The sequence below is a fragment of the Macrotis lagotis genome, chromosome 3, assembly GCF_037893015.1.
Source record: "Macrotis lagotis isolate mMagLag1 chromosome 3, bilby.v1.9.chrom.fasta, whole genome shotgun sequence".
NCBI lineage: Eukaryota > Metazoa > Chordata > Mammalia > Peramelemorphia > Peramelidae > Macrotis > Macrotis lagotis.
In genome coordinates, this window is record NC_133660.1 from 163,100,411 (window position 1) to 163,115,896 (window position 15,486).

At 37.2% G+C, this 15,486-nt stretch overlaps 1 protein-coding gene across 1 annotated transcript in view; it reads right to left on the reverse strand.

Moving 5' to 3' along the window:
* Window positions 1-7,059: 7,059 nt before the first annotated feature.
* KIT (KIT proto-oncogene, receptor tyrosine kinase) overlaps window positions 7,060-15,486 on the reverse strand; it is a 198,920-nt gene continuing 190,493 nt past the window's right edge. Inside the window, exons 18-23 of the mRNA XM_074231582.1 lie at window positions 14,902-15,029; window positions 12,819-12,941; window positions 11,912-12,023; window positions 11,702-11,801; window positions 10,999-11,104; window positions 7,060-9,537 (exon numbers count right to left, since the gene is read on the reverse strand). Of these exons, the coding sequence (XP_074087683.1) occupies window positions 9,412-9,537; window positions 10,999-11,104; window positions 11,702-11,801; window positions 11,912-12,023; window positions 12,819-12,941; window positions 14,902-15,029 (695 nt within the window). The 3' untranslated portion in view covers window positions 7,060-9,411. The remainder of the gene's footprint in view (window positions 9,538-10,998; window positions 11,105-11,701; window positions 11,802-11,911; window positions 12,024-12,818; window positions 12,942-14,901; window positions 15,030-15,486) is intronic.

Below are 15,486 nucleotides of genomic sequence, written 5' to 3' on the forward strand. Positions count from 1 at the left end.
AGCCTGTGGAATGTTTTTCTCACAGTATTTCCAAGTTGGAACTTACCATAGCATGAACTCCACTGAAATAGTCTTTGGAAATTTGTGACATTTCCACGCCATACTGAGGCATCAGACTAAGACTTTTATGAAAGATTCTCATCGCCATATATACTTTTAAAAAGTTCAGTGTCTATGGACTTGGGGCATTTCTTTGGCTTGATTAACATTTGACCTCCTTCAAACAACTGCCTTTGCATCTCAGCTGTCATTGATTAGTGGCATGTGAACTTCTGGTGCACAAGACTATATGAGGTTCACTTGCATGAGTCAAGTTAACAGTGGGTCTTGCCTAGAACATGAGATTTGCCATAACATTGTGGAGAGAATGGAAAAGACCAAAGACATCAAGTGTAGGTCTCTCTCCCAACTTTGCAAATGGTAGTACTGTACTAGGGGAGAGCAGATATCAATCTCTCCAAGGCATATACCTAGTTCTAAATCTCTTGAATCATTAGGGATCCATAACTGAACTTAGTAAATTCATCTTCCATGTTAGTCTACATAAGATTCATCTTTTTGTGGTAACACATTAAACCTCAGTTAATTTGTTTATTTCAGAAAGCAATTAAGAATGAATTAGAGAATTCTGTAATATGATTTGACTACTAAACTTGAGAATTGGATTACACAGAATTGGTATTGGATTGGGGGATGTTTTGTGGGGTTCAGCATCCAGGACAACTTGACTATCTGGAATTCTCAGGGAATAAATCATTCTGGACATTTTAATTTTCTAGAGAACTAGAGATTTGTCCATTTAATCAATAAAACCCTTTTTAATTAAAAAAAGATTAGATAGTATTCTTTATAAAACTTATTGCACAACTTTTCATGGTAACAAAAAAAAAGTAGGGGAAAATGGGTTGCCATCAATTTGGAAATGATTAGCAAATTGTGGTTTAAGAGTTTAGGAGTTTTAACCCCACCTCAATCAATGCAATTATAGAAAGACAGGCATTTCAATTCAATCAATCAACAGAATAAACTGGGTGTGAAGACATTTTCTTATAACCTCACCACAATAGGATCAGGGCATTAATTAATTTGAGAGGATTGTGGTAGGAAGCATCTTATGATTACCTAAAACAATCATACCTCTGGGTCTAAATATGGAAACAGAAGCCAATCCAATGATGAGCCAATCAGAAAGTAATCAGTGATGGAACAATACAAATTTATTACTTGAGACAGTTCCAGCTGGCCCTAAGTCTCCACAAAGGAATCAACCTTGGGAGGAAAGATTTTTCTTTCTGTTTCTCCTTCCCCCTACTCAACTGATCTTAGACTGGGCCAGTCTAGATTTCATCTAGTTGGGATCATTGGTATAGTAGAACAGAGTGACCCACGGAGGACAGATGAATTTAGGAGGAATTACTGCCAAGAAGAATGTGACTCTTTTCATCAAAGAATGCTGCCCAGACACACCAAAAAGAACTTCAGGACACAAAGCAGTAGAGAGCATGAGTTACTTCTTTGCCACAAGTATTTTATGCTCATTGTACTTAAAATTTGAGCACATCCTCTCCGTGTATCTCTGTATACTTAAATGTGCCTTAACTTTGGGGGGGAAGGGGAAAATGTTTTAACAACTTTTTTTTTATTATATCTTAGTATATACCTTTGTCAAAAGCTCATTGAGACTAATCTGACCATTAATGGAAAGCATATGGTTGAGGGCTCATCAGTAACACTTCTATAAAACCAGACCTTCGAGGTTATCTAACCCTAGAATTCTGAGAGAATATACAGTCAAATTGACTCTATGAGGATCCCAAAACATGAGTACAAGTATTTTTTATTTTCTTTAGGTTTTTGCAAGGCAATGGGGTTAAGTGGCTTGCCCGAGGCCACACAACTAGGTAATTATTAAGTATCTGAGGCTGGATTTGAACTCAGGTTCTCCTGACTCCAGGGCCAGTGCTCTATCCACTGTGCCACCTAGCTGCCCCCACATATTCATTGGGGGAATTAGAGCAGTATGGATGATAGAGTAGCATTAAAAGAGTAGTGTCTAAGATTCAGATAGTCAATATGGGTTAGGTTCCCCCCCCCACTCCTATCAACTGTGTTATTATAGGCAGACTTTTTAACTTTTCAGAATCTATTTCCTAAATTGGAAAATGGAGCTTATATTTACACTACTTACCTGTCACAGAATTGTTGAAGGGGAAGTATAATGTAAACCTTAAAACACTATAAAAAGTATGGTAAAAATTCAACTTGTGTAGATGATCATGGGCTGCTTGTGTATGTTAGCAAGTGGGGAAGAAGTTTGTCACGTTCATGGAAATGGTATTACACGAAGCACCAGTTCCATAATATATTTTTACCTCTTTAGAGAGATTTCTTAATGTAAACATATGAAACATAATGAGCACAGATTAGAAGTCTAAAAATTCTGTGACTCTGGAATTATCTTAAGTGGTGGAATTTCAAGTACTGTGACACCTGGTTGAAAGGGATTTAGGACTAGAGGGAGGATATAAAAACTCAAATCACATTAAGTAAGCAACTGCTTACTAATTAAATTGACTCTACCTAGGAAAGTGCTGCCAATTAGAAGTATCAAAACCTGTACTGACCCCTTTTAGTCCAAGGTTTTATTTGACTCATTGTATCCAGGGATTTTTTTTCTCACTATTTTGTGCTAGTTTCTGTCTTTAAATCATTCTGAGACTAAAAGAAAGTCCATACAGCACATCCTTAACTCTATCAGTCCATGATGATATAGCCTTTTTCTAGGGAGTCAGTTCCCTTGGGTTTTCATGGACTTAGATCAATTAGTACAGACACAGTCTAGGGATCTATACTGCTCTCAAAAACTTAATATTCTGTCAAAATATAATATGTCCACAAATATTTGTAATACCTTGGGAAGAGATATTGGCAATTAGGGAGAAATGAGCAAATGTCTCTTGTTAAGATAAAGCCTTCACCCTGGCCCTCTTAGGATGCTAGGGTTTGAAGAGGCAGAGGTTGGGGGAGGATTCCAGGTAAAGAGAAGGAAACAGAAGTTGGAATTATTTTGTAAAGGTTAGTGTGGCCACTTTGGCTGGACCTTAGAATACATTAGGGAAAGTTATAGCCAATAAGCCTTGAAAGCTTATTGGGTCCAGATTGTAGAGGAGATTAAATGCTAAACAAGTGTCTTTATTAAGTCTAGTTGCTACATGAAGCTATTGTAGTATATTGAGGGTGATATGGTGAGATTTGTGATTTAGGAATATAATTTTGGCAACTGTGTAGAGGCAAGGTTGGAGATGAGATGGATTCAAACCAGGGAAGACATTTAGTACATTTAATTCAAAGGTTCAGGGGAGAAATAATGAGACCTTGATCTAGGGTGGTGGTCAGCTGAGTAGAGATAATTGATACCACAAGCATCATGGAGGGAGAGCCACAAGATTTTGAAACTGATTAAATTAAATTATTTTCCCTTGGGGAAGTGGGATGTTTGGGAATGAAGAGATTTCCCAAACACCCCCATACTAGAATTCACATTCACCCTTTCTGTTCTTTTCAATGGATACTTCTGGAAAATATAACAGAAAAATACTCTACAATATAAAAATAAGTTCATAAGAAATGCTATTCTATGTGCTTAACAAATTCTTAATAGGGTCAAGGTTGAGTGGGACTCATGGTTTGAGTCTGGCAGAACATTCCATTTTTTCAACTCCAGTTCTTGGACAGTAACTCTGGGTCACAGGATGTCATAGCCACAAAATAGTGAGGAAATAACAGTCCTAACAGCCTAAAACTCTAGACTAGTTGGAAGACTTAACTATATTGAGAAAGGTAAGATGAATGAAGAGGGAGGCAATGGAGATGTTAATATAAAAGGGGGGGGGAAAGTATTTTTTGTCACCAAAGACCAGGTGGCAGAAACTTACTCCACCATGTCCTAATGTCTTAACTTTTTGGGTAATTTTTTTCACTCATAGAAAACTGTCATAAAACTCCTCAAGCTGCCTTCTAATTCTGACTTAATTGCTTACCAATATGATGTTGAAGAAGCACTTAGAGTTTTGATGGGGGGAGTATTTTTCATCTTTTTCCTTCAAATCACCTGGACTCACCATCCTTGGCCAGCTTTATTGTAATATATATATATATATATATATATATATATATATATGTATATATATATGTGTGTGTGTGTGTGTATATATATATATGTATATATAATGCTTTATATATAGCATATAATATATGCTTTATCATATAATATATATTATCATATATAACCACTTTATCATGTTTCCTAGGTTATCCCACCAAAAAACTAAATATAATAAAAACTAGTGCTTCCTCAGTGTAAACCCAGTTCATTGTTCCCTAAGCATAAGTGAACACTGGTGAATCCTAGAAAGAATAGGAATAGGCTGGGAAGAAACCAGGTAAAAGAGATCAACAAAGGGAATCTGTAAAGCCCTGCTTTTGCCACCACTAGCCAATATCCATTCCTATGTTACTAACAGCTCCTGCCTTAAACCCCAGAAGTTTGAACTTTGAAGCCCAGTCTTTATGTCCATTCATGCTGAAAATCAAGGGCAAGGCAGCTTTAGTCCTGCTCCTCCATGGAATTTTTGAACTTATTGTAGAAAACTTCCATTTAATTTTGTTAGTGTACCTTCCCAACCCAGTTCCCCTCCTCAGAGTTCCCCAATAGGTCATGACTGGTAAGGAGATTAGTGTCAGTGAGAGGCCAACCAGTGACATTCCTATTTAGAAGGACCAGAGGATATTGGTAAATTAGAGATTGCCCTGTGATTTTGATGATGAACACATCTCTCCCAAAATTCTGTCATGGGACCCTTTTGCATCTCTTAAAAATTGAGAAGCCCAAAGAACTTTTGTTTAGATGTTTATTTTTCATGTCAGAAATGAAACTAATAAAATTTTAAAATATGTATTTATTCATTTAAAAATAATTCCATTACACACTAACAATGTTTTATGAATAACCATATTTTATTAACAAAATAAAATTAATGAGACAAGTGGCAATGTTTGAGATATTTTTGGAAAAATTTTTAACTTCTGGTTTAATAAAAGACAGCTGAGCAAATGAGTCAGCTGCTCCTAGAAAAACCTGTAAAAACTTCCATGAGCTGATGCAAAGCAAAATGTGTAGTGTATAAAGGAAATGTAATATTGTAAGATGAGCAGTTGTAAATGACCTAGCTATTCTCAGCAAATACTAGGACAACTCTGAAGGCCTTATGGAAAAAACAACAAACTATTCATCCCTAGAGGAAGAAGTGGTGTCTGAATACAGATTGAAAACACTTTTTTACTTTCTTGGTTTTTCCTTTTTTTTGGGGGGGGGGAGAGTCCATTTTCTTCTACATGACTATTATAAACATGTATTATATAATAAAATATACTATATATTCTATATATATAACTATACATATATAACCTATATAGAATTTTTTGCCTTTTCAATAAGGAGAAAGGGGAGGAAGAAAGAATTTGGAGCACAAAGTTTTAATAATGAACTTTAAAATTGTTTACATGTAAACGGGCAAAGATAAAATACTAAATAGAAGACAGCTAGATTCTCTGATATCTTTTTTGCATTTAATCTGTTGTGATATATATTTAGTTGAAGTAAATGAAGAAAATCTGGTGCTATAGAGATAACTTATAAAAAGAAAATGGATACTTATGCAAAAATATTCATACCAGCCGTATTTGTGGTGGCAAAGAATTGGAAATTGAGTGAATGTCCATCAATTAGGGAATGGCTGGACAAATTGTGGTATATGTAATGTTATGGAACACTTATTGTTCTATTAGAAACCAGGAGGGATGGGAATTCAGGGAAGCCTGGAAGGATTTGCATGAACTGATGCTGAGATGAGCAGAACCAGAAAAACACTGTACACCTTAACAGCAACATGGGAGTGATGTTCAACCTTGATGGACTTACTCATTCCATCAGTGCAACAACCAGGACAGTTTTGGGGCTGTCTGCAGTGGAGAATACCATCTGTATCCAGAGAAAGAACCATGGAGTTTGAATAAAGATCAAAGATGGGGGCAGCTAGGTGGCACAGTGAATAGGGCACCGGCCTTGGAATCAGGAGTACCTGGGTTCAAATCCGACCTCAGACACTTAATAATTACCTAGCCATGTGACCTTGGGCAAGTCACTTAACCCCATTGCCCTGAAAAATCTAAAATAAAAAATAAAAAAAAGATCAGACTATTACCTTTAATTTTTTTAAAAAAAATTTCTTATTATGTAATTTTGTTGTCTTATACTTTATTTTTCTTCCTTAAGGATATGATTTCTCTCTCATCACATTCAACTGAGATCAATATATACCATGGAAACAATGTAAAGACTAACAAAATGCCTTCTGTGGGGGTGTGGGGGGAAGGAAGCGAGATTAGGGGGAAATGTAAAATTTAAAATTAATTAAAACTTTAAAAAAGAAAAAGGAGATGAGTATGTAACACTAATTATTAGGAAAATAGTTTTTATCCCCCAGGATTCCAAAGATTACAATTTTGAGAAGTGAGGCTTTCTAGCCTGAAGAACTATTAGAGAGGAATGATCTTCTACCTTCAATTATTTGAAAAGCTTTCAGGTTGAAGATTCTGCTTGTCCTTACTAGGAAGAATTAAGAACACGGGGTGAAGTGACAGATTTTAGCTAAATAGAAGGAAAAACTTTTACATTGTCCAAAAATGGAACAGGCTGGAACACTCCTCACTCTAATTTTGTTAGAAAATGCTTCCTGATCATTTCTTGTGTACACTATAAAAGGAATTCATGTTCTAGTCTGGTTCAGACAAGATGACCTCCGAAGCTATTGCCAATTCTGAGATTTTATGCTTTTTCTGACTCCCCCAGTTACATAATTACATAGGGTGTGTGGGCAACTTGGTAATTCTGGTCTTCCAATTCTTTGATTGTGTCCAATACACAAAAGTAAAAAAAAAAAAGAAAGACAACACAGTTTACTGACATATATTTACATATTTTTATTAGAATTCTTCAAAACTGTCAACTGAGCAATGTAACCAAAACAAAAGAACAAAAACAAAAACACAGAACAATATACTTTAAACTTGCACCACTTACATATTTATACATACTGTATTTATATATATAAAAAAATATTTTTAAGGACTTAAGGATTCGGGAATATTCAAAAGACATTATTGCTACATCTCAATATTTACATAAAACACCACAAAACAATTTTAAACATCCAGCCACTGCAAAGTAATTTTTGATTTAAAAATTAAAAAAAAATTATAAAAATATAACCTTTCAAGGATATCTGAGACAAAACTTTCAGTGAAGTGCCCCTGACCTGAAGTACCTAGGATATCTACAATTAGCAACTGCTTTTTTTTTCTACCATAACTAATATAATAAAAGCTGATGCTATGGGAAGGAAGGTTCTGGTTATGAGAATAAGCTCCAGGGTAGCAATCCATCTGCATTAACAATCCCCCCTCCCCCACAAAGAAGTCTACAACTTTTAGAAAGGGCATAGGCAAATCCAGTGCAAATGATTATCTTCCTATCAGATTATCTGGCAGGAAGCAAAGTTGAAGGAATGGGGAATGGGGAAGGGAAGAAGGAATGTGAAGGAGATAAATTGGAATTCTTGCTTAAAACCTGTCCCATATTCCCTTAATAGTTATTTGAACTTAGTGGCTATGAAATTTACTGGAATGTGGGTACAATAGCAAAATCCATTATCTGTGTGAGAAACAAAAAGGTAAAATTTAAATACAATTCTTACCAGTTCAGTGGGACCCAGAGGCTGGTATTGGAATGTTGAATTTATAACTAATAGAGAGCCTCAAGTGCAAGAGGGTTGTAAATAGGTACTTTAGATTCTCTTCTCTCCGTGCTTTGGGTAATAATCTACTGGGAACGGATGAAGCAAGAGAAACAAAGACAAGACTTTGGAGGGAAGCGGAGGATGCTCTATGGGCACCTGAGTAGCCTCTTGGACACAGGGCTGGTTCATCCTCAAAATAGATTATCTATACATACACACAAACACATACATACATCTTTATATATAATATATACTGGCCCAAGGTCCAGGGCATGCCTATAAAGGAGGCTGAATCTAAATTTGTTTTCCTGCTACATTAAAGATCCATATGAAATAGCTCGCTCTCTCATGCCCACGGATATCATGCAATAGATATGTAGGTAGATATTGCAATTGAGGATTCGCAGGCTGTTTATGGGAAATCTGTACAGCAAGTCAACAGGTTTAAAAAGAGACTCCTAGGACTGTGCTTTCTTTCTTTATAAAAGACAACAACAACAACAAAAAAGATGTCATCTAACTGTCTGTGTGGCTTCTACTCTCATCAGAGAGCCCTGACCCTGGGGAGGCTCCACGGTTATGCAGGAAAGCAAAAGGGTGAAGTTCTTCCCATTAGACTCAAGCAATTTCTTTAGGAACCTAAGTGCTAGCTATGCACTGCCACTGCTGATCCACCTGGTCCACAACTTTGCCCAAGCCGTCACTATTAAAACAAGCCCAAGGGGCAGCTAGGTGGCCCAGTGGATAGAGCACCGCCTGAAGTCAGGAGGACCTGAGTTCAAATCCGGCCTCAAACACTTAATAGCTATCTAGCTGTGTGACCTTGGACAAGTCACTTACCCTATTGCCTTGTAGGAAAAAAACCCAAAACAAAAAAAAGTATATATTTCTCAAAAAAACAAGCTCCAAGGACAGGAGGGAAAGCTTAGGCAGTGGTTGGGATGCCCTTCTTCATGGTCCATATGGGAAATTTGCAAGGCTTTTTTTCCCCTAGGGTTCAAGAACCTTCCTTATATGAAAAACCTAGTTTTCATAGAAGTGAGGAGGTATTTTGGAGAATTCCTCTAACACAGTATGCCTTCCCTCCTCTTCTTACAAGTTGCTTGGTTAGGATGTCTCTAAGGAGCACTGATGGGCAAGGGAAAAAAAAGGGCCAACACCAGGGCCTCTGCTCTTGTACCCTAACTGCAAATGTGATGAAAAAAAGGCCAAAAAGGGTCGATGATTTCTATTTATTATCTGACAAAGGAAAAAATAATCAAATAGCAACCAGATCGTTATATTTAATCTCCCTCTCCTGTAAGTCAGGCCCTGTATGGGTTTTTCTGAGCTAGCTCCCTACTGAGAATATGTACAACATCTGCCCCTGCATCGGGATGATGGCTACAGGAGTGGTGAGTGAAGTGGATTCCGGGGATGACAGCGTATTCACAAAGGACAGAATGACAGCCACGTATCCACTGGGCTAGACTGGGTGGCAAGTAGATGAATAAAATAAAATTCATGGAAACCAAAAGAACTGGCCCATCTTCCTTTGGGCCCAACTCCTCCTGCTTCAGGCATCTTCATGTACAAGCAAGGGCTGAGTGGATGAAGCACTGCTACCCACGGAATTTATTCTCACAGAATGGTCAACAGGACTCTCTTGGTTGGGGCTGCTGCTTGTGATGTTGGAGTAAACCTGCAGAGAGCAAAGCCAACATGAGTTAACTTAGGAACACAGATACACCTAGCTGGGCTATCTCAGTTTCTCATTAGTGTAGATATCCCTAATTGGGCTATCTCAGCTTCTCATTAGGAGCATAGCTACATCTAACTGGGCTATCTCAGCTTCTCTTTAGGAACACAGATATCAGGCTAATTCAGCTTCTTATTAGGATTGCAGGTACATCTAAATAGGCTATTTTAGCTTCTTGTTAGGATTACCGATACAACTAACTGGGCTATCTCAGCTTCTTAAACAATACAACTTGGCAATAAATTTCTGAGGACACTGATTATGTCAGTGTGAATTCCTGATGTGAGAATTCTCTCACCAATGCAGATTATAACCTGCCTATGACTTTAAAGATGAATTCTACAATTTTCTCTGAAGCTCAAAAAAGGTCAAGTAATTTCCCCATGGTCACTTGCAAAGGGCCAGAGGTGGAGGGCTTATAGATTACAAACTCAGAAATCACTCTCACTTCCTCTAGAATGGTTGTATATTTTAAGGATTATCAAAACATAAATTACATTAAGAAATGCTTTGGTCACTCTTCAAGTTTTCTTATGTTTCCAGAGTTCTTTTGGTTTATTAGGAACTCCTGGGCAGAAAAATGGCCAAATCAAAGATTTCTGATAGGATTATTTTGGGGGAACTTATACTTAAGGGAGTAAATGTCTGCAAACCTTACCATCAACAAACAAACCTTTCTCAGAATAGCCTGGATGCAAAAACCTGGCTTGGTAGGTTGAGGGGAAGAGAAGACAAGACTCAAAACTTTACTGGTTGGGGCAGTTAGGTGGCACAGTGGATAAAGCACCGGCCCTGGAGTTAGGACACCCTGAGTTTAAAACTGACCTCAGACTCTTAATAATTATCTAGCTGTGTGACATTGGGCAAGTCACCTAACCCCATTGCCTTGCAAAAAACAAAAACAAAACAAAAGATTTCTCACTGAGACATACAACTTCTGATGAAGAAAATCCTGCTATCAATGAAGGCAAGTACCTATTTTGGAACTCACAGTCTTAAAAGTAAGGTTTACGTAGACTTTGTGCATTTTAATCTAGTTTGGAGGATCTCATCACTCAAAAGAGTTAAAAGGCACTTTGTTAGGACTTCAAAAGCCTGGGATCTATCTGTGCACTGATCTACTATTTTTGCAATAGCTTTGGTTATGGCCAACTCAAGTCACCTCACTGCTCTGGCCTCATCATCTTCCATTGTAAAATAAAGCAGCCAGACTAGAGGATTTCAGTGTGTAACGTGCTATGACATAAGCCACTAAGATGAGAAGACTCACTGGTGGTGCTGAGAAGGTTGAACAAGTCATAGCCCCAGTTCTAAAGTCTGAATGGGGAAATACCTTAGACCAAGGAGAAGGAAAAAAAAAGTCATCATAGAAGACCAGATCACAGAAGATCAGAATAAACTCACATGGTTAGTACTGTCCAACAGTTGCTGCTCAATGAGCTGCACAATCAGTTTGAAGGTCGGTCTCTGCAAAGGATCTGCATTCCAACAGCTTTTCATGATCTCATACCTGTAGAAATGCAGCAGTTGAATTAAGGGCAGCTCAGCCTCTTCCCTTACCTTGTCTTCAGGTATGTATCACACATCCCTCTAGAGTTCACAAATCCAGCATATAACAGCTGCTTAATAAATGATTATTGATGGTCTGATTGAAGTGCTAATTAAATCAAACAAATTGGATCATGTCTGTCTAAAGTCAAACACTGTACATTTAAAATACCCGGAGAACTTGTTTCATCTTTGGATGAAATGTGGCTTTGAAAAAATGGGTCACCAAAAGGGACATTTGACCAGTTGTAATAAAATGGAATAGTTCATGGAGCACTGGACTAGGAGTCAGGAAGAACTGAGCTTAGCCTCAGAGTCTTAATAACTCTGTGACTGTGGATCAGTCATTTAATCTCTGCTTGTTATAACCCAATGGAAAAGAAAATGGCAAACTACTTCGGTACCTCTGTCAAGAAAACCCAGTGGAGGTCAGACACATTGAACAACTCAACAACAAACAACAAAACAGAACAGGGTACCATTTTTAACGTGTGAACTATTCCAAATCTCCCCACCCACATTTTTCCATGTTAAAGAAGGGCAAGGACTCAAGCCTCACATTTCAGGAGGTGCACATTCTGGACTGAGCATTCGGACTCCTTCCTTAATCATCTTATAGAACTTGGAATCCACAGGCATTCCAGGATACGGACTACTTCCTAAAGAGCAAACATGGCCCACGTCAGAATTGATCTGAAACCATGAGAACCACCACAAAATAAAGCCCCAGGGAGACTATAGAGTTGATTCAATTTGGGGGCCATTTTACCTAGAGAGAACAGCTCCCAAAGAAATATTCCATAAGACCAGACATCACTTTCAAAGGTGTAGACACAGTTGAAGATGCTTTCAGGTGCCATCCATTTCACAGGTAGCCGGGCCTGTGAGGGAAGAACAATATAACTCTAAGAAACTAGTAAGGGAGTAGAGTCAAAATGACAGAGTAGAGAAGCTTGTAAAATGAGATAAAATAGAAGTGAGGGAGAAGGGGGAGGGACTCAGTTCCAAGTTCCCCCAGACTCCTCCTCTGAGAATGACGATCAAAGATGCTTCCAATTGCAAACTTCTCTTATTGCTCTATGTCACCTTGACATCACTACTTTAATACTTTTGAAAAAGAGAAACTCTTTAACCTTCCTTCTTTCATTTCTTTTAACACTTAGTAAGGTAATGGACAGAGTCAGGAAGATCCAAGTTCAAATCCTCCCTGGGTAAGTCACTTTAACTACTTTTAGACTTAGTTCCTTAGGTGCAAAATGGCAATAAAATGGTTCTAAAATCCCAGATTTATCATATTCTAAATTTTGGGATTATCTTTCACATAATGAGCACTTTCAACTCTGAGGAAAAAAAATATCTCCCACTGTGACCTTCAAGTCAACATTTGTTACACTCCAACAAAATCAAATTCTTTGCTAATCTCAGTCTACAATGAAAATTAAGCCTATTTTTGTTTCCTTCATGAGCCCCAAAATTACACAATTAGCATTAGGAATTCTATTATTGGAATGTTAGTTGTAATAATGCTTACCACACCATGTAATCTCCGTTTAGGATGTATTTATTTTAAAGCAACATAACAGACCCCAAAATGATTCATTCTCCCAAAATCTTTCATTTCTATCTAAAAATCTTAAGTATTTCAACCAACTCTCAAAAAGAGATTACACACTCACATTTCCTTTGACCACATAATTAGAATCATTCTTGATGTCTCTGGCCAGGCCAAAATCACAGATTTTTGTTATTCGACCATGAGTAAGTAGAATATTTCTGGCTGCCAAGTCTCGATGAATACACTATTAGGTCAAGAGAGGAAGATATTAAGCTTTTTAGTTCCTATATATCTTTAATAACAGAAGAAATGAAAATTTTTTCTTTTTAAATACCGAAAAGTTAAACACATAAGGCAAGCATCAATATTTTTTAAGCTCCCTAATTAACAGAAATCATTTTTTCTCTAAATGAATAAGTGTCTATTTCTCCCCACCCTAGGACTTTTCTCATTCAATTTTTATTAAAGAAAAGGAAGGATGTGATGCAAATTACTTTTGCAAAAGTTTAAAAAAAATCAAAACTGAAAACTAATTTTGTCTATATCTCGATAAATGTTTGTTATAAATTCCTAAAGGAAGAGCTTGGACAGTCATATTAATTTTTAAAAACCCAAAGAATCTGGGACTCTGTTAAAGATATCCCTTTCTTTCAACCACCTCAAGACCTCATTTTAGTTTGTTAATTTTGTGTTTTCAGATGATGATTTAGGACTTTCAAACATACTCAACTATAAATTAGTACACTCTTAAAATACATTAGATATTGCTATTTCCATGAGGAAATGGGAATTAGGTGAGAGAGAGAGAGAGAGGGAGGGAGAGAGGGAGGGAGAGAGAGAGAGAGAGAGAGAGAGAGAGAGAGAGAGAGAGAGAGAGAGAGAGAAGAAAGAAGAATTAGAAGAAGGAAGGAAGGAAGGAAGGAAGGAAGGAAGGAAGGAAGGAAGGAAGGAAGGAAGAAAGAAAGAAGGAAAGAAAGAAAGAAAGAAAGAAAGAAAGAAAGAAAGAAAGAAAGAAAGAAAGAAAGAAAGAAAGAAAGAAAGAAAGAAAGAAAAGAAAATAGCATTCTTTGGTCTGTATTCAAATAACAACAGTTTTTTTCTCTGCAGAAGGATAGCATCATTCATCTTGAGTCCTCTAGACCCCTTTTAATACTAAACCTTCTCATTAACATTGGATTCCTGAAACAACTTTGACCTTCAAATAATATCAGGATGACACGCCAATTAAGGACAGCCTAGTTTTGACAAGTTCAATAAGTCAAAGGGTACATGTGAAAACTGAATTCTACACTTTCTATGAAGAAGTCTCATTCATCTTCAAGATATGACTGGCAAACCTCCCTCCCCCCAACCCCTCCAAATGTCCATCACCAAGAAGTTTTCAATCCACTTTAAAATTCCTAATAAGGTATGAAAGAGCATATATTACCACATATTCCAACACTACACTTACACTCCAAAAACAGCACGGTACAAGGGGAAAAGATGTCTGATTTGGAATAAAAGCACCTGAGTGTGAACCTGCCTTTACTACTTATCTCTTGGATGACTTTGAATAAGCTATCTCATTTCTCTGAGTCTCATTTTCTTCATCTGTAAAATGGGTAGGGCAGGTGCCACATTTCTTAGGATCCTTCCAGTTCCAAAGCTATGACCTAAAAGTTTTACTTTCCTTCATTTTCACTAGTGATTGAAAATTAAACTAAGAAACATCACCCACTCAGCCTCTGCAATGTTTAATCTAAGGTATAATTTACTTTTCCAGTTTATACAACCCTGTCCAGATCATTTTTCCATGAGGTTTCAATGGAGATGAACCAATTGAAATTAAAATATCATTTGTAAAACCACAAGACTTGATTGAAACCCCCTCCATTATGGTGTGAAAAATCATCTTAGATTAACAGAATTGCTGAGAAGGGAGTGATGTTTCAACAAATACAACAAATTCTCAACTGTTCTGGGTTACTACCCTTCCAGGTGACATTCTCCAATATACTGTGGCTCAAGATCAGGGCTGCTTAACTCTGTGACCCATGACCTTTAAAAAATTTTTTTGAAAATACTATTTCAGTATACCTTTATATCTTATTTTATGCATTTAAAATGCTATTTTGAGAAAGGGTCCTAGGCTTTACCTATGGTCCCTAAAGTGGTTCATAGCTGTAAAGACTGTGGCTTTTCTGCAGCCAACTTCCACTTACATTCTTAGAAGCAAGGAAACTCATGCCCTTTGCAACCTGATAAGAAAAGCTCAATAGGTCTTCAATGTCCAAAGCCAATTCATCATCCTCCATAATGGCAGTTGTCACATCTCTTTCTATGTAGGAACCTATTCAATTAGAAGTGGAAAAAATTTCAAGTTGAGTCAAGGAGGGTCTTTTGACCTCTAAAAAGTCTTTGAATGAGACCTTGAGATTTACTTAATCTTCCTATATTGTCACTGCTGCAATGTTGAATGCCAGAAGGCAGAGGCAGAACTCAGGGTTAAAAAAAAAAGAGTTTGAGGGCCCAACAATGTGTTTAGGGGAGTAGGTAGGCAGGAAAACCTGAGAAACACTTGTAAATATTATTTTTAAGGAAGTAAAATCATTTTAATCTCAGAAAAATCCACTATCTTATCTATGATATCTCAGATGAAAGGCTCACTTTTAATGTCCAAGATTAACAAAGAGGAACCCAGATGGGGAGAACCCCCAAATTCATGCAGATGTTGTTATCCATAGAAAGATAACATCTACCTTTGCAGGGCTGATCTAACTTGACTCCCCTTCAGCCCTTTCCCATTG